Raw genomic sequence first — 27,791 nt, 5'->3', positions numbered from 1 at the left:
TCATTAACCAGCGCAGAGTAAAATCCTGTGAAAGACAAAGTGGTTGATCTCATGCGTAAGTAGATTGAGATAAAGAGTACATTCCTCCTGGGGCTTTACTTTGTCTTCCTGGGAACTGTGAAGAACTACAGATACCTTGTATTTACTAGATTTTACCATATTCTGACTAAGACTTCCCAAGTAAGCACCTGGGAGAACAAGGGAGGGCAAGAGCAACTGGCTGCTAGGAGGGCATCTTCTGCCTCCTGGGCTGCAGAGGGACCTTGCTCTGACCCAGGAAGGCTACTAAGTGCAGTACTAAAATGATGTTTGCGGAGGCTAAAAGCACTTTGGCACTTCAACAAAAATAGACTAATTTCTTCCCATAGTCCTTCAGCCTTAAGAAGCTGCCTTCATGTTTTAGAAGAGGCTTTTTTTTTTTTTTTTCTTTCTCCTTTCCTTTTGTAAGTCTAAAGAGGGACAAATATTTCTACTTTGCTACTGTTAAAAGTCTTTGTTAGTAACTTTGGCTTCCAATTCATTACTGCAGTCATGTTTTCAGAGCCTGGTTTAAGAGATAAACCCTTTGCAAATGAAGACAGCATCCATTTTCTTTCTACCTCAGGCCACACAGAATTGATTGGGGTAATAAAATGACAGTACCATGTAATATACTGACGGCTCTTTAATTTGAAAACTAGTTCCAGGGTGATTCAAAGCTTGTTTAAAGCTAATTTATGGCTTGTGTAATTTTCAACTGGACCAAGGTACAGGATGACACGAAAACTGATGCAGAGTTAACATAATATATTCAAACCTGACAGCTTGAAATTATCTATAAAGGGTTTGGGTGATGTGAGTTGATGTGTTTGGGTTCTTTTGTTTTGTTTTGTTTTAAAGTAACAATGGCAGACAAAGTAACTGATGCTCAGCTGGTATGAATTCCATTGTATGACACTGTTTTTCCATCTTTTTTCAAATGGATCTTCTTGCATTTTCTAGCAAAGTATTTTAAGTTTTGTGCTTTTTTTTTTTATGAAGTTTATATAGTTTTCAATTTTCTTTGAAATCAAAGGCTGTGTAGAGCTTCCATTTTATGAGTTACATCTGTTGTGACTTTAACATATATGGGTAAACACTATGACATTATTTTGTTTCTGTAGCATTCATTATGAATATAACACTGGCAGTGTACATGTTTGAATATATTATCTGCAACATACATATAAAACACATATCTTTATGTATGTATATTTAAAGTGAAATTTAATGGTCTGTTCTAAAAATAAATAATAATAATGAAGTAAAAATACTGAAGTCCTCAAATTAGGACTTCAAAAACAAATAAAATTAAGCATAGCATAAAATGTAAATATTTTCCTCTGAAATCTATCACTTTTTTGTAGCTCACACATGAAATCCCCATCTGGTCTGTATACACTATTGATTTTTCATTGTGTTGTTTCAGTGATACTTCTGCACAGCAAAGGACAAAAACTAAAAGAAGAATGTTTACTTCTGTTACAGTAGATGCAAATAACAAGTGTGCCTAACAGCTTGAAAGGGAGAAAAAGACTGGGTATTTTGAAGGAATTGCATTACACTTGGATGCATTTTTGATTTCTCACCTCTCACCATTCATTATCACTTTTGATCTCTTATAGCCTTAATTAAAATAATAATAATAATAATAATAATAATAATAATGATAAATGCTGAAGGTCCAAGACTCCAACTTGAGCCAGCCACCAGCCATTCCACTGAAGCCACCGCCATTTTGTGTCTGCTGCTAAGGAGGGTTTACCACCAATGTCATGACTCTAGCATGCATGTTCCATCCCAGGACCAGAAGATCCAATTTGTTATGTGTTTGTATGAACATGTAATTCAAATACTTTTTTTTTTTTTTTTCCAGATCTGTTTGAATCAAACTAATGCTGCTGTGGTATCTTAAATTGCATGAATATTTAGGTCATATGAAAATAGACATAGTTCAAAGCAGAGCTGTCTTTCTTGCATAAACATAGAAGAATGTCGACACATTTCATGTTTCCTCTTTAAAGTTTCATAAATTCAAGAAAATTATGCTCTGAGGAGCTTTGTTCAAAATCAGAATTTTGCAGGAAAAAATATAATTACTGAGCATTCTGAGTTTATTTGTTTATGATGTAGTTACATTTTCATAAAGAATGTCTATATTTTCAGGAAACTGTAAGTACCACTTAATAGTGTTTTTCCCCATTAGTTATTGATTAATATAGTTAAACATTGTGATTTGTTAGAAAGCTACGTGTTGACCTGACTTGAAAATGCAGTTAAGGTATATAGGGTGGAAATATTATAATATTTTAATGAAATGGGAAGGGCTTAGGCACCAGAAAAGTTGTGTACCAAATCATTTATTGTGTCATTTACACATCCATGAACAGTCTTTCACTGCTACAGTTGAGGCTTACAGATCAACAAGTGCAAATATTTTTGCAAAGTTGACCCAGTGTATTATGATATAAATAATAAGGGAGGAAGACAAAAAAATAAATAAAAATTGAAGTACATTTTTTTTTTCATTTACCAATTCTTCAGTAAAATAGCTATTTTGTGTCAGTGATACAGATTGTATGCCTTCCCTTTACAGAAGTAAACAATGCTAATAACTTTTAAGGTGATTTTATATGTCTGAGTGCAAGTTACCATAATTGGTTACTAGTTCATTTGACCATGCACTCAGAAGACACCAAGAAGAAGCTTTATGAAAGTTCTCACTTGCACCTTGCAACATTTTTGTCATTGTACCTTACATGAATGGGTCACATTCCACTTACTGAAATGTTTATTTCCAAAAGCTGTACTTCACGTGTTGCTGAACTAGTCTAGAACATAGATTGCTTTTCATACAAATGCTCAGGCTCTGCACAGTTTTCCTAAGTGACACAGCAGTGTGAAAAGAGATAGTGAAACCATTGTAACTGGAACAGAAGTGATTTATTTGATCTGTTTCTGAATAACAAAGTAAATCAGGTTTCCATCCATCTCCTTAAAAATTGATGTATTATATTAGCCCTATATTAGTTTCTTAAGAGAACTATTGAGAAGGATGGACAAGCTGGTTGGGAAGAAGATATTCAGGACTTGATTATGGGGGGGGGGGGAGGAGGAGGGAGGAGGAGAGCATCTGTGATGTGCTGCTCTTGTTGAAGCAAAATAAATGAAACAAGAATATATGTTTACCAAATTACTGCTGCTCTGACCATTTTTGAAACCCATTGTTTCAAAAAACATAAGTAACAAAAAACAACGTTGCCACCATTATCTGGCAACGGGTGATAGCAACGTAATAAAAGTTTTCTTAGGCACAAAAGACAGGCAGAATTCAAGGAGAGAAATCACTGAACCAAAGAATTTAGACAAGTACATCATTTTCTTCCAGCAGATGTGGTTGTTACTTTTGTTTTTGCAAACAGCACAGGAGAGCTTCTGGAAACATACTGAGCTGATAAATTGCGTGGCAATGATTTAACTTTCTAGTCCTCAAGGAGAAAACAAAATAGCACGGTTCAGTACTTTGAGTCAGTTTGTGGCTAATTGGGCCAACATGAAGAGAGAGTCTTTTCCTTGTAGTTATCGTGACACTGAACTTTATACTTAAAGTGATGGGCTACAGGATGGGCCAGAATAATCTAAGTCACAGAGAGGTGGTGCTAAAAGAATGTCATAAAGAGCTTTATTTGAAATAGTTAAGCTTAGTAGGTTTTTGTTGTGGTTGCTGTTGTTGTTTTTATTTTACAGGAATTCACCTGAAAAGTTATATGAAATAGAGATACTAGAGAATACCCCCCCAGACCCATAGACTTTTTTCCAACTTTCTAGCCTCTAGCAACCCCCTCCATGTATTCTTTTACAATGTCTGGTCTGTCCTGTGATTCCCAGTAGTGGGTGTTGGGCCACAGCTTTGTCCCTTCCAATAGTCCAAACATAGACATTGGGCTAAAATGCAAGTGCTGAATATTATTAGTACAAAATTTGAATTTACATTATAGAAGTTGTCATGTCAAAAACTTAATAATGAGCTTTGCAGCTTGCAGTTTCCGAAAGTATAATCTCGATTTCCTTGCAATTAATGACTGTAGAGAGAAAGTGATACATCAAAAGCACATATTCTGCTTGCTAAGCAATGACAACTAAAATATCTTCTGTAATGAGCATTACAAGCATAGTAGAGATAGTACCGATTAATGGATTTTTTTTCTCCATAGTAAAATATCTCAATCTATGCAGTTATCAAAACCACTGTGTGAAGCAGTGGAGGTATTAAAGCAATTTTTATTTTGACTAATCTATTCTAGTCACATTACATTGTAAATTCAACGTAAAGGCAATTTAGAAAGAAGAATGTTAACTACTTAAGTGGTTTTATTTTACTTATTTGACTGTAGTGTTGAAGTTGACAGTCATCCTTCTCTAGCTTTACCAGTTTTCTCTGCTATATCAGTTTACAGCAATCTATAAAATACATTTGTGTGGGGTTTTTCTAGCATGGTCAAGGTTGTTTTGCAGAAATCTCTTATCTTCAATAAGGGGATGAAATGTAGGTTTCCCTTCCATGCAGTTTAGGAGCAGGGGTAGGTATGGGCAAAACAAGCATGCTTATTCAGAACTTTACAATTCTGAAATGCTGTATAGCTATTTACTAAGGCTTAAAATGTTCTTATGAAGAAAGTATTACCATTTTAAGAGAAAGTATGTGGCAGATGTTTTTGCCTCTGGGGTAAAACTAGTTGCCCAGTGTAAAAATGAGTTTTTAGACTTCAAGTATTCTCTGTTTTCCTGTGCTCAGAGCACAGCTCCTCTGAGAACTCTCTCTATCCTGGAGTACCACATCAACATGCTGCTGAGGGGTCTATTTGTCTCTGTTGCCCTCAGGACTCCGAGCCGTCAAATGAGGTGGTCTCAGAGGCCCCAGGTAATGTGGTACCCTCTACCTCAAGAAGTAGCTCTGAAGAGCTGGTATCGGTGGCACAGAAACATCCAGAAGAGGTAGGACCATCTGTGTCTATTCTATTCCAAGATTAACTGTTTGGGGATACTCATTTGCCTCTGTTTTTCATGCTTTCTTCATACTAGCAACTTTCTAAAGCTAAAGCTCAATCTTATCCTCTCACACCACTGACACATCAGGCCAAGGTAAATTTTAGGACCTTGATTATGTAAGCCAAGTATATTCCATCTACTGCATTTTAAATGATGTTTCTTATTATCAGTGATTGGAAAACTATATTTTTTTTGTTCCAGTCTTTCACACATCCATAACGTTGAGGGGAATTCTGTTGATTTGAGCAAATTAAGCTTTACAAGACTAAAGAAACAGAAACAGAATCTGTAATTAATTATAAGTAGATATAAAGCTTTTGTCATCCTAAATTAAATGCAGCTAACTGCTGGGTTGGACAAATGAAAGGCCCTTGGTAATATTACTGTGCCTATCATTGTGACCTTTTTTTTCTGAAAAAAATTATACTAGATGCTAATGATGTAGTGTGGCATAAGGCCATACTCCCTGTTGTTATAAGAAAAGGTGCTGACTTGTAAGGTAGTTCTACAACACAGCTAATGACTGACTTTTTTGGTCCTTGCAATTCATATTTGTCAGAGTACACCATAGCTGGAGAAGAGGTTGTCAGCAGACTTCCAGCTTCACTTTATGATGAGAATCATCCTTTCAGGGAACCATTGTTATCTTTAAATCAACCCTTTCTGAGAGAAGTCTTTCACATGGAGTAGCCTTAATATTCTTGGTCTTGGCTTCTTCAGTTACTATTGTTTTTAAAGACATGCCAAGTACCAGGTAACATAAATACTGTTGTTTTTCTCAGATTTTCTTTCACTATATTCTTCCCAATAAAGGAGAAAATGAAGTATTACCAATAGGAAACACAACTCTTACAGTGCCATTCATTGTTTCTCTAGTGCAGCCTTAAGATAATTATCAAATTCTTTTATGAATTTCTCGTTTCCTCTGAGTCTTGTCACTTTGTTTGAAGAAGAGACAAATTCTTAATACAAGGCTGGGAGAATTCTTAAGAGTATATTCTGGTACTTCACTTAAGGTGTTTCACCTTATTTTGGAGTATCACCGCATACTCAAGTTATCACATGTAAGCAGTCCTGATGATAGAGTGATATAAATTTTTAGTAATGCCTTTGTATATTTTCCTGAGTTGCAAAGGGAGCTTAGTCCATGGGTTCTGGCTCCTAGTTTTCAGCTTTTCCAACTTACCTCAATTTTGGCCTGTGTGGAATACAAACAGCTAAACTGTGGGGGAGAGGATCCTGAGGAAATATCAGAGAACTGAAAGATGGGAATGCAGCTCTTGAATTTGAGTAGATATCTCAGTTTATGGTGAAGCTGTTTAGCTGAATATGGGGTCATAAATTATTTATTATATGTGTTTTATAACAGAATGAGACATTATAAAACGAAAAAAAAAAAGTTACCGCAGTTTATATCAAAACAGAGGTGAGTTAGAAAGAGTTTTGTGGTTGGATTTGCAGGGAACCTTGAGAGGGGAGCACCAGTACGTTGAATTTCCAAATTCAGAATCCACCAGGAAACAGCCCGCCTAAGTTACATGGGGGTAAGTCAGCATGGTAAACAAATGCGTGTGAATTACACTTTAAAAAACCTGCCTCTAACAACAACAAAAGTGTTTGCAGAGCTTTACTCAACAAATGCCTTTTTAAATCTTCTTTTTATCTGAAGTCTCTTGGTACACCAGTCCCTTGTATTCTTTTAGTATTTGCTTAATTACTTAATATTCAGAATTAACTTCAGCTGTTAGCTGATACATTATTAGTGAAATAATTTCTTTCTCATCTGAATTTGACCCATCAGTACTGGTGAGAAGGCAGTTAAGGAAATGTTCAAGTACAGCCATGGAAAAGGGAAGCAGGAAAGAAGTTTAAAAGTAAAATAGCTATCAGACTAAGGATTTCAGGAAGGTGGAGTGGATGGGAATTTTGAAAGAAGGATATGTAAAGTGACATTCAAAAAAGTATTTCAGATTTGCAAATGTGAGAACAATTTATAGTAGCAGGAAATCAGGAAAATCCCATAAGTCGCTGCATTCGTTTGTATAATCCATGTCATTTTCTTGCTTACAGTTTCTTTTTCTTAGGTAGCGCAGTCCGAATCTTACACGCAGTTACTTGTGTCATCAGATTTAACTTTGTGTGATGCCTTGTGGTCACTCAGCTGAGGCTTTGCTTTGCTTCTCCAGTTGTCTCTGCTAGTGGTTGAAAGGTTGAATTTTGAGCTGTTTCTCCACAGCTGCTGTTACTCAGCAGGAGGGCAGGATGGATCCTGCTCCTATTACTGCTCCCCTTCTTCCCAGCCTCTTATGCTCTGAAATCACATGTAACTGGGGGAGAAAGGGACAGTGTCCAGATGGACATATAACGTGGCATATAACAAAAGTCAGTGTATCAATAATTAGCATGTTGGGTGTTTACGTTTTACACCTGTGAAAGCTTTGTACCTGTGAAGGATTCAGGAAAGTGAGTGTATTCATTAGTGTCCTTCAGATGCGGTAACACTTTGGCTTATAATATAACCAAACCATATTTAAAGTTAGAAAGATACCTTACCCTGTGTTTTCAAAACCTGTGCAATCCCCCATAATCAGAATTTAATTTTTATAGATTTGAATGCTTGGATGATTTGAATTACTATCCATACTAAAGTAAGAAAGTTACCTGTGTGATGAGTCAATGTTGTATGTTTTTATTGTCATTTTTAATAACTAGCATCCAACAGTGAAATTGAAAGAAAAATTCAGCGCATTTGAAAGGGGACAGTTGTGTGCCATCTGAATTTCAGTGTCACTTAATTAGACCTTCTTTCCAGTTTCTTAGGGAACTGTAGAAAAACCCTGCTTTTCATAAAATGTTATACTCAATTACATAGTTTTCAAATTTATAATTTTTAAATTAAATAGGAATTTTGTCTCCACAACCACTTCAATATTCAGTACCTCACTATTGTTAGTATACCCTGAGTCAATACATTGAATTGTATCTCTGATACCACACATTCTTTACCATTAACTAATGAAAGAAAAATCTCTGCACATGTTGATTAAGATTCAGAGTTTTTAAAATACACAAATGCACTTGCTTAAATAACAATGTAATTGTTCAATAAAATTCAAAGGTGAAGAAATTACATTTCATGACCCTTACACCCCCCCCCCATTTGGTGGGGTCACTTGCATTGTTCATCTAGCAGTTGCCGTATATTTAGTAAATATATACATTTTTTAGATGAATATGCAATCACACTGAAAAAAAGTGAAGGTTTGTTGTTAAAGTATTTTTTTTTTTATTTATATATATATATGTATATATATATAGTTTTATAGTGGCTAAAGAGCAAGACTGATGGGTATTACTCTAGTATTTTGATACCATTTCTTATAAGCAACAGTTTATTCTACTGGGAGTGAGAATCAGGAGTTGGTTATCTAACTAAGAAGAGACTAGTTTTGAAAGTTCCCTTAAACCTGAGTCTCATAAAAGGCATATCTTCATCTTTAATTAGAGGTAAAATAGAAATGTGTGAGTTATGTGTATTAATTTCATTTGCTGATCCACTGGCAAATCAATTAATCATGTTTTAATAGTGTAAGCCTAGAGGCTAACAGAGCTAGTCTTTTGGAATGGCTGTGTTACTAGAGCAGTATGGATACAGATGAAATGCTGTGTGATTCTCTGTAAGAGATTTAGTTCTGTTAGAAAATAAATAAATAAGAATAAAACAACCAGCCAACCTTCTTTTCTCCACCCTCTCCCCTTCCTCCCAAAATCATATGGAACACTTTAGGGTAAAATATGAATGACATCACTGTATTGTATGAACATGAATAGCCCATGTATCTGTGTTGCTATCTAAGTGCTGTACTAAAGCTACAAAAGTGCAATATTTTGGGAGTCTGAATTAAAGAAGGATTAAGACAGGTACTATCTTATAGTACTATATATTACTAAGTACCTAATAGATAGGTACTATTATTAAGCTTTCAGTGCTTGCCCCATATCTGGAGAGTGCACAGACTATTTTTTTCATTACTAGTGAACAGCTGTGTTTTGTTCTACAGGAAAAGATGTGTGCCACACTAAAGACATCTGACATTAGTTGTAATGATAGTTCAAGCAGTTTACAAGTTCAACGTGAAATCATTACATTATTCTCAGAAATTTTGGGGGAACCAAATGCAAAGGGAGCATTTCTTAATTTTTATGAACACAATTTGCATCTGTTTTTTTTTTTTTTTTTTAATTCTTTCCTTGATGTCTGGATAAAACATTTGTCCAACAAGTCCTATTGACACTTCAAGTTAGTACTGAAACAGATTATTTTTTAATAACCCCAAACCATAAACTTATTCAGCAAAGCATCCAGTCCATCTTTATACTTTTTTTTTTTTTTTAAATATATATATATACTAAGGTGTTTTCTTTTTAAGCAAAGTAAGATGTGACATGTTCTGAAAGAACTGAATAAAAGTGTAAAGACAGGTAAAGTCTTTACATGGTAAAGACTGTAATAGTGCTCATGTGATATTTTCTCTATCTGAAGTTACTAGAAGACTGTTAAATAACTGGATTTCCATCTTTCATTTTTCCTTTGAGGAAATAACTCAATCATCTTGTAGAATACACATTGGCAAGAACTAGGAAGATGATTTGTAGAGAACACAAGAAAATATTAGAGAAATATATTTGTATATTATCTATCTGTATAAATACAAATCTGTTATGCTTGCACTTATGAAAAAAAAAAGAGTGCTTTTCTAAACTTCATAGATATAACCATAATTTCCCTGTTCCGAGTAGCTGATAACTTGAACTTATTCAACAAAAGAATTGTCAGACTGTTTTTGCTATAAATATGTTGTTCTTGACACACTGTTAATTGGAAAAAAAAAAAGTTACACAGAATGGGTTGGACTACAGATTTACTCTTGAACACTAATTTTTTTGTTTAACTTTTAAAGTGCTCAGAAAAGTAATTGGAAACTTCCATGCTGTGTGGACCTAGCAGATGCTTTCTGAAGAAAAATCACACATGCTAATATACTAGTTGTTCTATATCATAGACTATTCTCCATTATATTAGAAGTCATAGGCCTGTGATTTTGGAACACAAGCTGATTTATGCTCTGGACCTTTTCATCATCCTGAGGTCAGGACATGCAACATCATTTTGTGCAACTTCATAAATTCTACATGGCATAGTTTAAGAAAGAGAACGCATAGCATCTGTGTAATCCCCTAGCGGACATAGGATTGGTCCTGTTGGTGTATTTCTTAGTACTTTATTCTGGTTTTGAAAGTTCTGAGTAGTTTCCACACTTGCAGAGCCTTTTCCTTTACACTTGTGTTCAAATCACCTTACAGAAGTGCCCCCACCTTCTTTGTTTTCTTTGTGTTGCAACAAAGAGTTGCAATGGATTACAGGCCTAGAATTCCTATGCATTTAGAATATTTTCTGGACCTAAATCAGGTTAATTACAGAGAAGACTGAAATTTGATTAGTTGTCTGAAATTTGGCTATTTGACATATGGTCCTGATGTCAGACAATGGTTTTCAACCATCAGACTCATTTGTTTAACAGAAGAGATCAGTCACCTGTTCAGATCATTTGGTTTGTTTGATTTTACTTTTTATGCTTCTACAAGTAATTATTATTATTACTGTAGTTCCCAATAATATTTCATAGCAAAATTGCTAAGCCACATGACTAAGAAAGCCTTAGAGTCTAACTGTGTTAAAAGTGAATTAATAATAAGCAGATATGAGAGCATAATACCTTTGGCTACTGAAGTGATTCCTCTGTAAAATAAACTGGGAAATACAGTAGGCATGCAAATGCTCTGAAGTTAAGAATTCACATTTTCCATCCAATCTTTTCGCAGGACTGTTTTATGTAATCTTCTTAATAAAGAAACATAAAGGTTGCAAGATGGCTGGAAAATGTTGTCACACAGTTTTGCTTTTGAAGTCAATTTTTTATGTATGTATATTTAAGCTGTAAATGTCTTTATAGAATGAAGCCTCCTCTTGGAAGAAGATTATTAACTTAAAAAATGAATTAGGTCTGTTTAAAATTTCCACAAATCCAAGATATTTTTCTTTATTTAACCTTTTCACAGTCTCTGCCCTTCTTTAAAGTACATTTAGTCCTGTATCATCTGTTACTCAGGAAGGTATTTAATACATGACTTGGCATCATTTGCATTATACAAGAAGATTAACTTTACAAGCTCTGCTGTTAATCTGAGTAGCTCTACATATTGACCTATGAAAGAACATAATTAAGTTAGCTTAATTAAGTTAATTAATTGTTACACTCTGATGAACTTACTATTGAGAGGAAATTAAAGGCAAATAGAAAATGGCATTCATTGGTTTGAAATCATATTTTAAAGGATTTTGCAAAGATACATTATATTTATATGATGAAACTATCTATTGTGTAATAACCAAAGCAGAAGCAATTAAAAATGTCAAAAGCTAAGAATCCCTGCAGTATTCTCTTTTATTGCCTGACAGTCAGACATATTTCTAAAAGCAATAAAGAATCCATGCTAGAAATTTAAAAAATAACTTTTTTTTTTTTTTTCCAGTACCAAAATAATTGAATTCAGAAACTGACAGCACTCTGTACATATGGACTATAGAGAAAAGCGCACTATAGAAGTTAGATAAATTAGATAATCTGCTATCAGACTTTCCTCTGGGGGAGGGAAAAGGGGGAAGGACTGAAAGAAACCACATAGCAGCAAGCAGTACCTAGGCAAAAGTGCCTATTTGCAGGTCACCATAAGAAAGTCGTTCTGATGGCGATGAGGTAAAGGAGAAAGACTCCTGGAATTTTCTGTCAGCTCTACTTGTTTTGTAAAGTGTGTCTGCAAATTTGCTTCAGGAAAACGTGTAGGAGTAGAGTCTTGCATATGGGCAGACCCTCCACGTGACTTGAACATCCAAGATGCATTCATCAGTCTTGATACATACTGATGTGTACATTGGAGATCATCAATTCAGAGTAGCCGTAATTAATAAAAAGTAACAGAAAAATGATGAAACATGCAAAAAATGTAACAATATATGCTGCTAAATAAGCAGTTCGATAATTTGTGAGATTCATTCATTTTAACATGTCTTTAGTTTGAAATTAGTGTGTGAATAATTATTAGTTATCTAATTCTATTTCCATGTCATCATTTCCCCTGATATATAAATGCTCTGGATGGCATCCTTAGTAATTTTAGGATGTCATGCTTACTTTCTGTTGTAAAAATGACTATTGTAAGTCAAGTGAAAACAGTATTATCCCCGAAGTGTTATTCTTTGGCATTTTCAGATTGTATGAAAGGGTCATTGATCTGTGGATACATTCTTTGGAAAAATAACAGCATTAAAAGTGGAAAGCCAATGGCATTTAGAATTACTTGTGTACAAATTTATATTCATATTCTGAATACAGATGAGTTGGAAATAGATTCCCTCAAAGAGAGAAAAAAAAAAAAAAAGACAAAACAAACAAACAAAAAAACACCCACTAACTTTCATTAAATTATACTAGCTTCTTTTTTATTTGAGAAACTACCTGAAATACTCTTTAAAATGGATAGGAAACAAACAAACAAATTACAGCCATTGTATATTTAAAACATTGTTTTTACTTAACACATTGTCCACAAAAAATTGTTTCATTTTTTGTAAATTAAGTTTGAAGTTTACATGTTATATTTTGTCACTGTAAAAGTGTTGTATTATGTTAATCAATCGGTTGTATTTTAAGAAGAAATAAAAAAAAAAAAAAAGAAGAAAGGAAAAGGAAGGAAAGAAGGAAGAAAGGAAGGAAGGAAGAACAGTTTTAATTTCAGTTTAAACTACATAAATCATAAAATATATCTTTTGGCTGGGGGAAGATAGTGGGAAATGTAATGAAAAAATAAAATTAAGCAAACTCTAAGTAAGATTTTAACTAAGAAATGTTCAACTAAGAAATTTTAACTAGAAAACAGCAGCAAGTTGTACAAGATGAAGGTCTGTACCCAGAGGCTGTATATTTTGCTAGCTGTACTGGTGTCAGTGGGCTTGAGTGTACCTATGTGTGCTATCTGTCCAGCTGTGACTGGATGTTTTGAGATGTTCATGGAATGGCATGATACCTGGTCACGTAAGTTACTGTTGTCATTTGCTGAGTGGTATGTGTGATGTACAATTGAAATTCCTTCCTGGAGGGAAGTAAATTTATAACTCCTTTTTCAATATCTAGTGTACACATCCTTAGCCTGCCCTTCCTCCCTCCCTCTTTCCCTCCTTCATTTTTCTTTCTCTCTCTCTCTCTCTCTTTTTCTTTCTTTCTTTTCTGAATGATTTGTTATCTTCTCTCTTATCTGTAATATTTGAATGAAAAATTAAACAAATACATTGTCTGATCATTGTATGCAGTGTAAACATAAGATTTCACATAGCGCTATATAAACAAAGCAGTGATCATTTTTCTAGATCATATATAATCTCAGAAATTTTCTTCTTTATTTTAATATGACAGGTTGAAAATATCATTAGAATACTCAAGTTATTATAGTCGAGATTTTGAATAATGAAGCTTGAGCACAGTTGAAAATTTCAATGTCATCTTTATGGTAGTGAAGATAAGCAGAGGTCACTCAGAAGTCATTAATAACGTAGGTTATATAGATTTTTCCCTACCCAGTTGTTTCAGGGTTATCTCTGAACTGCAGTACAGTCCCAATTGTGTTGCAATGGTGCTTCATCAAAGTGTTGTTTCTTTAAATTACTCTCACTGTTAAGAAGAATTTTTAGCAGACACTGAAGAGTTCATATTACCTACATATTTTAGGACACCAGAATCAGTGATGTGTGTTATCTATTAGAATAGTTCTTTTTGCTATTAATATGTATTTTTGTGATACCCATATATACATTAATTTATCTACCTTAATTAACAGCAAATTAAAGCTAAATGTATGTTATTTTAACAACACATGACTATTTTCTGAAGATTCTGAAGTGGATTAGCACACGCCATTATCTTTCATAGCCCTCATTGACCTACTGAATCCTTCTTATTTGAACAGTTTTCCTACAGTTAATCTTTTATATTTTTTTAAGTGAATACTCAGCCATCTTAGTTTCCATAAACCTCTGGATCACCTGTAATACACAGAACTACATATTCTATGCTATACTTATGGTCTTTGTTTTATTTAAAAACAATGAAAATGTTAGTGAAAATACAGTTAAATTAAAGTTGAATATGAGTAGTATCTTTGAGAAATTAGTTTTCCATTATCTAGTCTTGATTTATTTATTTATTTATTTATTTTTTAACTCTGGTAAGATTGTTGTTTAAATTGATTGTAGTCAGCACAGGAAAGAAGATAGTGGGCAGCAGAAGTCAGCACAAAAATTCTTCCAATAACGATACCTCTGTTTCCTCTCATAGGGCATTGTTTTTGTAATATTCTGCAATCTCCATATACACAAAAGAATTGGAGGTATGCCTACTGCACAACTCAGTTGGCTAAAATTACTTTCCTAAAACTCTGTAGAGCATGCCAGTGTCCACTGAGAAAAATGCTGGCAGAAGGGATTTCAGAGCACCCAAGCTGGGTTTTTACCCAGGAAATGCATTTTGTTGAGGGCTAACATGGGGGTCTGGAGATGACCTCCAGTTCAGTGGCCAGCAGAGCAAGTCTTCCATCCATGTACACCAGTGCAAAACCACACTGGCGCTGAAAGGGAAGTTGGGTTGTAGTTTATGTACTCTAGAAGAACTAATGAAATAACACAAAGTATCAGTTACTGTTTCTGGCTTTATTTTATTTATAGTTCTTCTGTATTTATCCATTCAAAGGCTGTTTTAGAGCTTTTCTCTCAGTTTACCCCACAACGGTAGGCTTTTCATATATGGGTTGTTTGGGAGACTGAATAAAATTAAGAGTTACTGCTTCATGATGTATTTAGTGAGAAAGACTTTCTCTTATTTCTGTAAATCAGGATCAATTGCTGCTTGTAAGATTTTCACATTTTCACTGTTGGGTTGAGCTCAACAAGGCGTAAGATACTGTGTTCTAGGACCTTAACTGGAGCATCACCTCTGAAAAGACTCTATTTAAGTAGTGGGTTCTAATTAATGATTCACCCCTGAGAGTGGTTTACATCAGAAATTCCAAATTGAGCAATCAGTGTTAATTTAATTTGTACATGTGAATGATAATAGAAATGTTTCCTGTATTGTTTAGTTGTTGTTGTCATCTTAAATGTGTTTAATAGTAATATCAATTTTGTTAGTCAGTAGCCAGGGTTTGTCTTCTAAGATTCATAGAATAGAAGGCCAGGAGAGGTCATTACCACCAGCCAGTCTAATTTATTATGTAGCATGTGCCAGAGTGCTTCTTTTCTAAATTTAAATTTGGTGTGAATAAGAACAGATTTTTGGGAAAAAAAAAAAAAAAGTATTCATATTAATTTAAAATATTTCAAATGAAACAGAGTGACTTGCAGTGATAAATATCAGTTTGATTTCTAGTCTAAATTAAGCCTCTATCAGTTGTAAACCTTTGTCAGCTAAATCAAAGGCTCATTTGTTTGGGATTTTCATTTTCCTGTAGAAGTCTTTACAGACTGTGACTTAGTTGTCTTCTACCTTAATGTATGTTTTCCAAACCTTCAATTATACTTCAGTTTTCTCTAAATTTTCAGTAGACTTTTTGCATGTAGGTAAACTCAGTTAATCTGATATTGCTCACATGGGGTAGACATTATGAAGATAAATATCCATAATTTAGGAGGATAAAGATAGGCATTTAGAAAGTATCTTCTTAGAGAAGTGTAGAAAATTAAACATAACGTCAAGAATAAGGGCATCTTTGTTCTAATGTAGCTTTAAGTCTGGGAGGTATGATACCCAAATAAAGCGACAAGATATGAAAAAGTAGGAACTGTAAAAAAAGGAGCAGAGATTTTTTTTCTGCATTTTAGATATTTATTTTTACTGTCATTTCCTGACAGTCTTTATTTTTTTAAGTAGCTCGGGAAAAAAGATCTCAGTAAGTCAGAATTTAAAAATGGAGTCACACATAAAATATAATTTTTTGTGTTTGCATGTTGTGCAGAATTTTAGATGTTGGTTTCTGCAAAATGTTGTTGTTTTTTTTAGCAGTTTCTTTGAGTTTGAAGGAGTGGTATTTGAAGTGGCAATAGAGGCAAAAAAGATGCGGTGTCATTCAGAACCTGTAGATAATCCAGAAGTCACCATTGTTCATATTTTAGCCAGATAAGCAGCAGAGTAAAAATAACCCAATTTTAAACTCATATTATTTGAGAAACCTTTCACTGTCTGCAGAGGCACCAAGTTATTCAAAAAGAGGAAGCATGCAAAACTGCAAAAAACAAACCCAATCCTAGTTCCTATAAGAAAGGTTGAGTAGAGGGAACTTTTCTTCACCACTAATATGAGGTGCTGAAAAATCTCTCTGTATACCATAGAGAGAAATTTATTTTATCCCTCCATTCCTCCTTCAAAATGTCATGTAGAAACACTGAACACAAAGACAAAATTTTAAAACAAACTTTTATTTGATTTATTTCATCTGTGATGGAAAAGTGGAAGAATTTGTAGTGTTAAAATAACAGAATTATTCCTAAAGTCTACATTTTCGAAATTCCTTCTATAATACTAAGTAAGTTGAGTGAAATTGCTTTATCTCAAAATTATTGAGATAAAGATTATTGTAGTTAGAAATAACATTTAATTTAGGAAAATAGTAGGGATAGATTTAATTTGTTCTTGCCTTCATCTTGCAGTTTCCTCTATGTCTGCCTGTGGCCACTGAAGGAGACAAGAAACTGGGCTAGAAAACAGTTGTTTTCCTCAGTGTAGCTCCTTATTTCTTTATGCCAAAAGTTAACCTGTCAATGATGGAGAAATGAAGCCAAGCAATAATGTCAAAAGTTAATACTTTTCAGATGTACTATTGCATATCTGGTGTGTTCTCTGTCTTTTTCTTTTCTGCTAAGTTAGCATATATGAATTGTGGCTTTCAATATAAGTGTAGCACATTCACAAGATGGCTTAGCCATTTTTCCAGAGTATTGTAAATTTAGAAGTTCCTGATTTTTATTTACTGAACTAACTCTACCTTATTTTCACTTAATCTATATGTATTTTAATTTTAATTTAATAAAGAGAAAGCCGTCAAGAAATCACATTGCATTCTGTGATGCTCCCATAACACTAATTAGTAAATAATTCTGTGCATTTACATATTATACCTTTCTTGTGGCAATCATACCCCAAGAGCTGGTCATTTTGATTTTTATTTTTTTTTTTAACTTCATGATTTATATTATGAATGTATTTAGGTTTTGTATTAAAGGCTGTACAGTTAAAAACACTCAATCAAAAAAGAATGTTCTTTGTCTCAGAGATCTTCAATTTCTAGCATAAAACCAGACTTTGTGAATAATAATAATTAAAAAAAAAAAAAAACAAACAACAAAAAACTAAGTTGTTTTAATTCTGATTACTGCATTTTGGCTTGTGCATAATGTTTTTGTTTGCTTGCTTGTTTGCTGCCTTTTCAGAAGGAAAGACTGATAGTAAGACTGATAATATTATTTCAAAAATTTGGAAATATTATTTTTTTTTCCATACTGACCCAATCCCATCCAACAAGAAAATTTATAGTAACACTTGGATAGTTTTCATAGACTAGTATTTAGCAGTTTATAATAGTCTTTACTTCTTTGCATAATATAACAGCTTATATTAGTAATAGGAACAAGATTAAAGACACTGAACAGATCGTTTCATGGAACAAATGAATTCCTAGTCATATTAATTGCTGAACTTAAGCTAGGGAAGTATTGCATACATAAGCAGGGGAAATGGAAAGCTGTTTGCATAAATATTTTTACACTCTTAAAGCATGTTATTAATAGACAAATTGGACCAAGAGTCTGCCACAGGAAGCTTCATCTTCCATGTAGTTATGAAGTGCATTCCATCAGAAATCACAGGGCTTATCAGCTCAATGTGATAAAAGGACTGCGTTTTTATTTACACAATAACCTCAAATCCTCATATTAAAAAGTGGCAATTTTTTTTTGCCCTTTCCTGTTCTAAGTGTGACACATGTAACAATTATTCATCATTCCATAATGGATCATTTTTATCAGAGTCTTGTGTCTCTTCCGTATATATAGAATAAATATTTATGTTTTCTCATTTTTCTGAACTAGGAGATACTGATAGAATAGGTTTGAAGTGTCAACTATAATTCATTGCCTGCAAAGAAAGACTTTATACTGATACTGTGTGAAAGGAAAAGAATATCTAAATCATTTCAGCAGTAAGCTTATAACCAAGATAATATCAGCATTTTCCTTCTTGAAAATATATCTGCCATAAATTAAAGAAGGTCTTCGGTATTTTATTAAAATGCTTGTGACAAGTTTAACCCCATCTTCAGCAAGAATGTTTGTATGAATACAAAAATCTTTTTTTTTAAAAAAAAAGTGAAGGTCAAGTGAAACTTAGAACAACTGAACTGAACTTCATACTAATTCTGCAAATACTTTACTTGGAATAATAATAAAATTGATGCTTATTTAGTATCAGTCTAAAGGTACACATTCTATGTGATCAGTAGCACTTAGTCATTTTGTACAATAATAATACAGTTTGAAAAAAAAAAACACCCTGCAATTAGTATATTTGAATAAAATTGGCCTTAATAGTAAATATAATAGAGGAGAGGTGCATATCACAGTATATAATTGTGCTTAAATATATAAGTAGCAAAGTAATTAGGATAATAAAAACATAATTAGAACTGAAAATATGTTTGTAATTAAGCACTTTATACACAAATACTATTGTTCAGTATCTTTCAACTTTTTCAGCTGTGCATCCAGTTTCTTTAATGAGAAAAATAGAAGGAAGTGTTAGTACTGCTTGTAATGAAGTAATAACACAAGAGAAAAGGTGTAGGTGATGAAACTTTACATTTGTTTTGTAGAATTCATAATTGTCCTTTTATTATTAAATATATATATATGTGTGTGTGTGTATATATGATCTGAAGTAGTTTAAGGGCCATATACAGCCTTTCTTTGACAAATATACCCATTTCTATGGGTGATGCAGAGTCCTTAAGTCTCCTACTTTCTGTGTCAGTTCTCCTTCCTGAAGCCCTAGGCTGCAGCACCAGCACCTCCCACATTTACAGCCAGCCCTGCAGCTTCCACATGCTTGGTAGTTCCAGCTGCAGTCGGGGAGTGCAGGTCTGCTGAGAGAGCTGCTCTCATAGGCAGTTGGACAGAAGAAACACTTCTTTTTCTGAAGACAGTCCAGAAAAAGTACTCAGAAGACTGAAGGCATCCATTACAGGCTGGAACAGCTTTTCTCAAATAAGTGGAAAGCCAAAATGAAGTCTTGGTGTTTCTGATGAACATGAGAATTTTACTTTGAACTGTACCTTTTTCCCTACAATAAATTTAATCACTCATTAATATCAGATCAGACTGGTGATGAAACAAGCTAGAAGGTTTAGTAAGGTCATATATTTATAAGGAAGCATATATTAAGATGTATGGGGTATACCTAAAGTTTATGCTTAGAACTGCTATTTAGAAATTTGATTATTGGCTTCTTTAAAAAAATCAGATATTAAAAAGACAATGTGCGAATGAACCCTTCCTTGCAATGACTAAAACACATAGAGACAGTCATTCATTTTAGAAGCGATTAGTATATTAGGAAAATCAATAATGTAAAGATATGTATTCATCCCTGCCAGTGACATGAATAAGCTAAATGATCTTACGGTATTTGCTGTTGTCAAATTCCATTAGCAACTTAGGCATGATAAGAATGTCATTAATGTGAAACAAAAATTAATTGCTATGATAAAGCAATAAAACTTGTTTAATAGTGCATGATCGGTAGCTTGAAAGATACTTGTAATTTCAATTTTAAGTCCTTCTGTAAATATTTTCAGTTCCTACCAGCTCTGAATTTGTGATTATTTACAGACCAAGTGGAATTTACTCTTAGGTGGTCACTCTGTAGTAACAAAGTGCTATGGGTGACTCCATTTGTTTACCATCTTGTCATTGTTTTAATGTTGCACCATCCCACCCTAAAATCAATATGCAAGATAGGGCTGTCCACTGAGAGCACCTTGTGTAAGTAAATCATCTCACTATGAGAGCTCAAACAGGTAAGATGATTCCAAGTCATGGCAGTTTAAATTGATAGCTTTTCTGTGTTAAACAAATAAATGAATTGGTTAGCACTTTTCACATTTCATTCAGATTTTTAGGCATCTTTTTTCAAGATCATGTTGTTTATGTACACTGAATTTTTGTCAGTCTTCTCAAGCAGCCTCCTAAATAATGTCATAGTTCAACCCAAAAAGCTACCTACAGGCAGGCTGAGAATCTTCTATAACTCGTAGCTTCTACTGGTTATCAGAGAAAAGTAATAGTATCAACTTTTTTATTTGTCTCTATAGATTCTACACATTTCATTTATAAATAGCATAACAATGGAGAGATTGCCATTGTCTGGACAGCACACAACCACTGATACTTGGCGTTGTCTTGCAAATTCACTAGGTCCTCTTTTCTTTTGAAGAATCTGAGTAAATTAATAGTAATAAAGGCAGGAAGTCAGATGAATTGGTCTGTTTTCTACCAACTATTCTAAGTGAGAATGTAAACTTTTTTTAGAGTAATTTTTTTTTCCCTCTCAGTTTTGCTGTAGTCTAAAAAAAGAAATCAGATGTTGAAAATACATCTTACCTAGATGCACTACAAACACTTCAGAATAATAAAACTCAGCTTTTAATTACCAAAAAATAAAAAATAAATCTGTCTGCATCTATATGGTTATGCTTCTGAAGAACTACTTAGAGCTTTTAGTCACTTGCATACAATTAAATGCATTCTAACACCTTTTTTTCACATTAGCTCATTGTTCTTTCCTTTAAAATATCAATTTCTGGTTTAGTATTAGGAAGATACTATATGAGGATGTCTAAACTGAACCATGAGCTCATACCTGCTGGAAGTCAGGCACTTGCGTCTCTTCACGTTAGGCTACTATGTGTATTTCACTATGAAGATGCATTCTAATGTATTATTATCCACAATTCATCTTTACAAAGGATTGTCTGCTGTTATAATGTGAGACAAGTTTGTCAGACAAAAAATTGTATTGGCCTACCAGTGTGTATGGATTCATATACCAGAGGCTTTTCTTGCTCTGGTAAAGCCTCGGTATGCTCTGTTCCAAGAATATGGGTACATTAGATGAATTGATTTCATTATATGTCAATTATTTGAGCTTTCAAATGGAGATATGAAGAAATACTTGTTTGTCTTCATCCCCTTCTGAACCATGGGGCCCGACTTATGTTGTACAACAAGTATGATGCCTTCATGGCAGGTTAATCAGGCACACTGACTGCTGCTCTCTTAATACTTTTCAAACAAAACATTACACTTCTGAAGTGAGAAAACTCTAGGATCATATAATCCTGTAGATTCTGAATGACTGGTGCTGACCTCTGAGTAGCTTGCTTCACATCATCCAGCACTAAAAAATTTCATTGGATGCAAAAAGAAACTGAGCTAGAAAACAATTGTTGTTCCTCCATGCAGTTCCTTTATTCCTTTATGGCAAAATTTAACCTGCTAATGTCAGGATGGAGAGGTGAAGCCAAGGAGAGGTGAAGCCAAGCAATAGTGTCAAAAACAAATGCTTTTCAGATGCACTATTCCATACAGTGTGGTCTCTGTTCTTTTTTTTTTTTCTTTTTTTTTTTTCTTCTTTTCTGTTTCTGCAGTTAACATATATGAATTGTGGTTATAGTTCACTTTTTAATACAAATGTAGCACATTGACAAGATGGCATAGCCATTTTTTTCCAGAGTATTGTAACTTTAGAAGTTCCTGATTTATATTTTCTGCATTAATGGTAGCTTATTTATTAGAAAATTGATGCTAGTTTAGCATTAGAGAATTAATGATAGTTTTTATATTAGAATTCACATCTTAAAATGCTCTGTAAGGAGCTTGCTTCACATCTTCTCGCACCAAAAAACTTCATTAAGAAAGCCTACCATTGGACAGAAATGCAGTCTTTTCATGTGTTCCAGAAAGCTGAAGTGTGTGGCTTAGCAATTTCAGCAAGTCCGCCAATCTTGTGTTTGAAAGTGGTATTTCAAGCCCAAAGAAACAATGTGCTCTCTGAAGTGTTAATTGCTGTTAGACCACATATGTTTGAGTGTGCCTTTCTGAAAGTATGAAAAAAAAAAAGTGTTGCCTCCAGAATATCTACTCTTTGATTTTGCAGGGTTTGATAGATGACTGGTTCATAAACACTAATGTAGAAAGCAAAAGAATGATGTATAAGCCAAGCTACTGAAGAGATATGGCATTTCAAATGTTTGGACAGGCGTAACATATTGTTGTCAATTGACTCTTCTTATCCTTTCCTGCCATGGGTTATGAAATCATACACCTTGAAAAAAGGAAATTCAGTTATGCATTTAACATTTTTGGAATAGTGAGGGATACATAGCTAGTGTGGTGAAAGCAGGGTGGGTTTATCTGTAGAAGTTAGTTACAAAAGTTATCTCGGTTGTTTTAAGTATGATCAAAACCTGCTGTATGCCTCAGAAAATCTGTAACAGTTGAACAAAGCCTGCTGTTGTCCCAGGTTGGAATCTAAACTTTTTTTTTTTTTTTTTTTTTTCAGAGTGATGAAATATTATTATTATGGGAGTTCTAAAATAATGAGAAATTTGGCTTATGAAAGTGATGTTAAGAATCTCTCTCTGTGTCCAAAAGGGATTTAGGGGCAACAGTTGGCATAACAGCTTACCAGCAAGTGGACCAGTACAATGAAACTTGAGTTCTCTGCTCCACCTCATCCCAACCCCAATAAATTTTTTCAGTTTTCAGCAATCCCTTTTGCGTGAAAAGACTTGAAGCTTAATTTTCAAGGTACAGAATAAAAATAAGAATAAAAACAAAACAACTAAGATGAGCAGTGATTAGATGCTGCTAAGCAAGGATTAGTGATTTAGTCATGGATAAATTTTCTTCCCAAAGGAGAGAATAAGGACTGAAAGCTGGCAACTGCTGTTATAGGCTACAGAATAGACAGGTGGTCTGTGTTTTAAAGCAAACAAAAAAGCTGAAAGCATAGTTGGAAAATTAATTTCTGTGTTGTATTCTTTCATCTGAAATGTTTAATTTTCAGACTCTCATTCATTCCCGGTGAGGTGGATAAAGTATGTTGCTGAACAGAATAAATCTGAGGATAAATATCACTTCATACATTCCCTAACAAATAACAGGACTCCTGGTTTAAAAGGCTTTTATAGTGGATGAATCAGTTTAAAATAGCATTAATCATTGAAATATTCAATGCCTATGTCAACCATTACATTTGGACACCAAAGGAGCTCTTTTTCTCGTTAGAACACATTGCAATAGTCCCCAAACATATTCTTCATTTCTTCAGAGAATGTGAATGGTACCTCCTTCAGTTTTTCTCCCTGATTTCAGTGCTATTTTGCTTTCCAAATCTCTTAAATAACAGATTCAATGAAAACAAACAAACAAACAAACAAACAAAAAACTTGTTTGTTTTTTAAAAAGAAAACCAGCTGCCAGGTATTTCCTCTCTGGAAAAATCTCCTTAGTTGCGCACCTGGATTTATCTATACATGGTAAGCCATTAGTTCTACCTTGTCCTTGTACCAAGAGACGTTCTTTTAAGAAAGGAAGTGGGACAGCAGCAAAGAAAGAACTGTGCCTACAGGAAAGGTCAAGATTTTCAGAATTATCTTAAGGGTCTTCAGAAACTTTTCTATTTAAAAAGATTAGATTTTTTTGAAGTAAACTGTGAAAGCTGGAAGGAAACAAGCCTGAAAATGGTGCAGCATTCTCCAAAGCTCTGCACATGTTGCAAAGGCAGTAAAAAAATGGCTTGTGAGAGGGTGGTACTGAAGCCTTCAGACATATTATAGTTACCTGCTTTTGTCTAAAGCTATCAGCTCAAAACAACCAAACAAGCATGGAGAGAACTCTCTTTTACTCTTTGAATGAATGGATAAGACCTTGAAAATGATATATATATATATATATATATATATATATATATATATATATATATATATATATATATATATATATTTGGGACTTTAACCAAGGAGTCGTAGAGGGCTGTGTTGCATTTAATTAAAATGTACAGGAAAAAAAAAAAAAAAAAAAAAGTCTTAGCCCTTGCTTCAATCACTCAGAGAAACAAGAAAATGAGAATCACAGACATATCCTGTATTTTTACATAGACTAAGAATGCAAATCCTTTTCACTAAGCAACAGTGATAGTTTATTGCTGAGAGCCAGTGTGGGCAAATAATGCCAGGAAATGTATTTTTCATTTTCTTTCCTCCTCCTTCCTGCACACTTTGTGTTTCTCACACCTTAACTTTGAAATATTCTATATAAACAAAACCCTTATATCTTGTGAGAAATTGTGTAAATTGTTAAGAAACAATTTAGCTTTCTATGGAGAAGTGTGTAAAACTGACAAGTTTGGCTGTGCAAAAGAAGATACACTCAGAAAACGCTTCACAAATGGTACAAAATACTCCACAATTCTTTTTTTCCAGTCATAGCCATTGAGAATTTAGCATGCACCCCCATATGCTAGAATTAATATGAATTATCTACTCTTGGCTTTTATTTGTCATGTTTTCCCACTGTGAAGGGAAGTAGGAGTGCTACAGTTAAGATTGTTGCAATGAACTCCGGTAAGCTCCAGCACTCAATTCACTTGCTTTGTGCTTTCTGCAGATTCTGATTTGCAGGACTGTAATCCATTAAACTATTGAATATGCTTTTGCTCTGGTTAGGTACAGTTTTCAGTCTCCTGCTTCTACTGAAAGCATGAATTAAAGACATGTATGAAGAGATACTAGCTTGAATAGGATTAAAAGATACATGAAACTGAATATTCGGACGGTAATATCTTAGTACTATGTTTTCATCATATTTAAGTTACTTGAAGATTGTTGGCGTTTTATTTTTAATTTAACCTGTGTTGAATCTCACTGTGTTGACAGTGATGATATATTGCCTTTAATTCATCAGTGGATCTATGGAGCTTCTGCAAGAGAGACACTGTGATACTGGTTTGGAGCCCTTCTTTGCCAGCACAGATAGGTGGTAAGCTGTTGGAGTCCACAACTGTCTGTCATTTTCAGGATATCATATGGTTAATCGGTCTAAGAAAGATGAAGCAAAAGTAGCAATGTTTACTTACAAGGAAATCACTGTTTTCCACAACAGTAAAGTATGAATAAGGCTTTCCTGAATGGGATTCTGGATGCTGTGGGGTGTCTGCTTAAGGTATGCATGAATGTTTTGGCCTACAAAAAAAAAAAAAAAAAAAAAAAAAAGGAGATAATACCTGCTAATAAGGAAGTTATTCCTAAATAGGTTAGCCTATACACTTAACGGCTGCACCAGCGAAGTAACTAATGCTGTAATAATGTACAGACCTGAGCTGTTCAAGCTGTGATAAGGATTACAGTCCTTATTGTGGCTTTCAGTTGTACCTGTTCCTTTTCTTTTTGTCAGACTTAGCCTCTTACCTGCCTTTTTGAGTCATTTCTGTGTGATAACTGTATCCAGTCATAGGTAGTTTTTAAAGGTAGTTGTGTGGATTATCTGTGGGTTAAACTTCTCAGTTAATGAAGAACTGACTGATTGGATTACTGCCTGGGTTAGATTTCCAACACAATACATTTTCAGGCATCTTCTTTCAGTATTTTCACTACATTGTAAACTATATTAAGGTGGAAATTGGATTAAAAGGACAAAGCATGAAGTCATTTGCTGAGGCAAATGGAGGGTTAGTGCCAAATTTTGTATGAAAAGATGTTACTGAAAGGGCTGTGAGGCTCCCTTCTAATCCACTGAGAATCGCTCTGCTTCTGAGTTTAAGGACTTCATTTCCAAATACAATGCACAAGGGGTACCTAAAGCCCTGTTAAACAGTTCATTTTATGCATTCATCTCTTGTTTGGTTACAGTATTAAAAATGTTGTTTCATCCTGGAACAATCCTATTCATGCAGAAATCACTTTATAAATATAAATACTGTACTAGTGACAGCTCTGTTCAGAGCAAGTACTTTAACCTCTTAGGCAGTACCAATTACTCTCTTCCTGTAATTAATGTTTTAAGTATATGAAAGAAAAAATTTCCTTTTTATTTTTCTCAGTGAAATAAGGAGAAAGGAAAAATTGGTTATATACAGAGGCAATACTCACATTTTATGAAAATGATATGTTGAGAGGGCAAATGAATTACTGCTGGTCTTGGATGAAGGGAGTGTTGAATGTGAAAATTCTGCTGCCCATTGAGTAAACAACACAGTTTGAAATGTAAGCAGAAGACAGAAAATAAATGATGTATTTTAAAAATCCTAAATCAGAAACTAAATATCCAAAATTTGGTGTACCCAAAGATGCAATCCTAAGCTACAGCCTTAAAAATTATCACCCAATACAAGACAACCTAAACATAAAAGGGTATTGTCAAAGGGTATTGAGTTACGTCATTGTCAAATGACATAACTCAAGCTGACCACTGCATCTTTCACAGGGAGGATACTGACTGCCACTTAAATGATATTAGAATATGGTCCTCCTTGGAGAGCAGGTACTTGTCCTTCTGAAAAAAGAGGAATAGACATATCAATCTCATTGGCTGATTTTCTAGCACCCACTATATACTTACTTCCTTATTCATTATGTTTTAAAAATTGGCTCCATTCTCTTTTCATCATTCCAAACTGGACACCTTTTTAATGCATTGCCTTCTGATTGCTCTCAAAGCATCTTTCCAATTAAATAACTTCCTTATGAAAAACAAGTTTATGTAAAGTAGAACAGCTTTTCACATACTTTATAGCTTGCTGCATATTTTACTGTGTTTTGTATCATAAAATTCCTGCTATTAATGGTTGTTTACTTTTCCTAGAGACAAAAAATATGCATCAGAATTTAGAACCAGACAGTTTCTTGCAATAACTACATTCATTTTATGTCTTCTTTGCTGGCTGCAGAAAGAACAGGTGATGTTCTGTACTAGAAAAGTTAGTGCTTTTAAAGCCTTCTGTACTTTCTGAATGTAATAACAATAACAGCACTTAGCACTTATATAAATCTTTTCATGCATAGACCTCCATCCTGCCATTGCAAGAATTAGTCTTCATATTTTACCAATAAGTTCTTTAACAGAGCAGCGAGTTCAGTTTCTACGACCCTTTTTCTGCCAGGCCAAGTAGATTTTATATCAGGGGGACAAACATCAGAGTTGAGATTTTTGCTGAGGAGATCTTCTTCTGAATCTCAGACCTTGCTTTAGTATAGACACATGCATTAACTTTATCCTGGTTTCTGTTAGTGATCCTCCTTTAAATTATAAATCCTATTACAAAGCATTCCTCCATTTCTTTCTCTCCTCCAGTGGCATTTTCCACCACAGCGTACGGAAGTTATCTCAGCTTTTTTCCACACACCATGCTTCATAGAGGGAGTTGGTCTTGCCTTGGTCTGAACTGTTTCCCCCAGAAAAGCACCACTTTACAGACTGATTCCTCTAGGCTCAGTACTGTTTTGCTAAAATA

The 27,791-nt window shown here is 34.0% G+C and overlaps 1 protein-coding gene across 3 annotated transcripts in view; it reads left to right on the top strand.

Moving 5' to 3' along the window:
• The window catches only part of PHF14 (PHD finger protein 14), a 163,511-nt gene that overhangs the window by 122,153 nt on the left and 13,567 nt on the right, over nucleotides 1–27,791 (top strand). The window contains exons 18-20 of one of the 3 annotated variants that reach the window (XM_072033613.1): nucleotides 4,900–5,013; nucleotides 6,529–6,611; nucleotides 16,880–16,943. The exons of 1 other annotated variant lie outside the window; for it this stretch is intronic. In XM_072033613.1, coding sequence (XP_071889714.1) covers nucleotides 4,900–5,013; nucleotides 6,529–6,600 — 186 coding nt within the window. In that variant the 3' untranslated portion in view covers nucleotides 6,601–6,611; nucleotides 16,880–16,943. Of the gene's footprint in view, nucleotides 1–4,899; nucleotides 5,014–6,528; nucleotides 6,612–16,879; nucleotides 16,944–27,791 lie in introns of those variants that run through there. One more of the 3 variants, XM_072033612.1, reaches the window with a different exon arrangement.

This window comes from Anas platyrhynchos, chromosome 2 (assembly GCF_047663525.1).
Source record: "Anas platyrhynchos isolate ZD024472 breed Pekin duck chromosome 2, IASCAAS_PekinDuck_T2T, whole genome shotgun sequence".
NCBI classification, from domain to species: domain Eukaryota; kingdom Metazoa; phylum Chordata; class Aves; order Anseriformes; family Anatidae; genus Anas; species Anas platyrhynchos.
The sequence above is the reverse complement of the archived record's forward strand: the minus strand, read 5'-3'. Positions and strand labels throughout refer to the sequence as shown.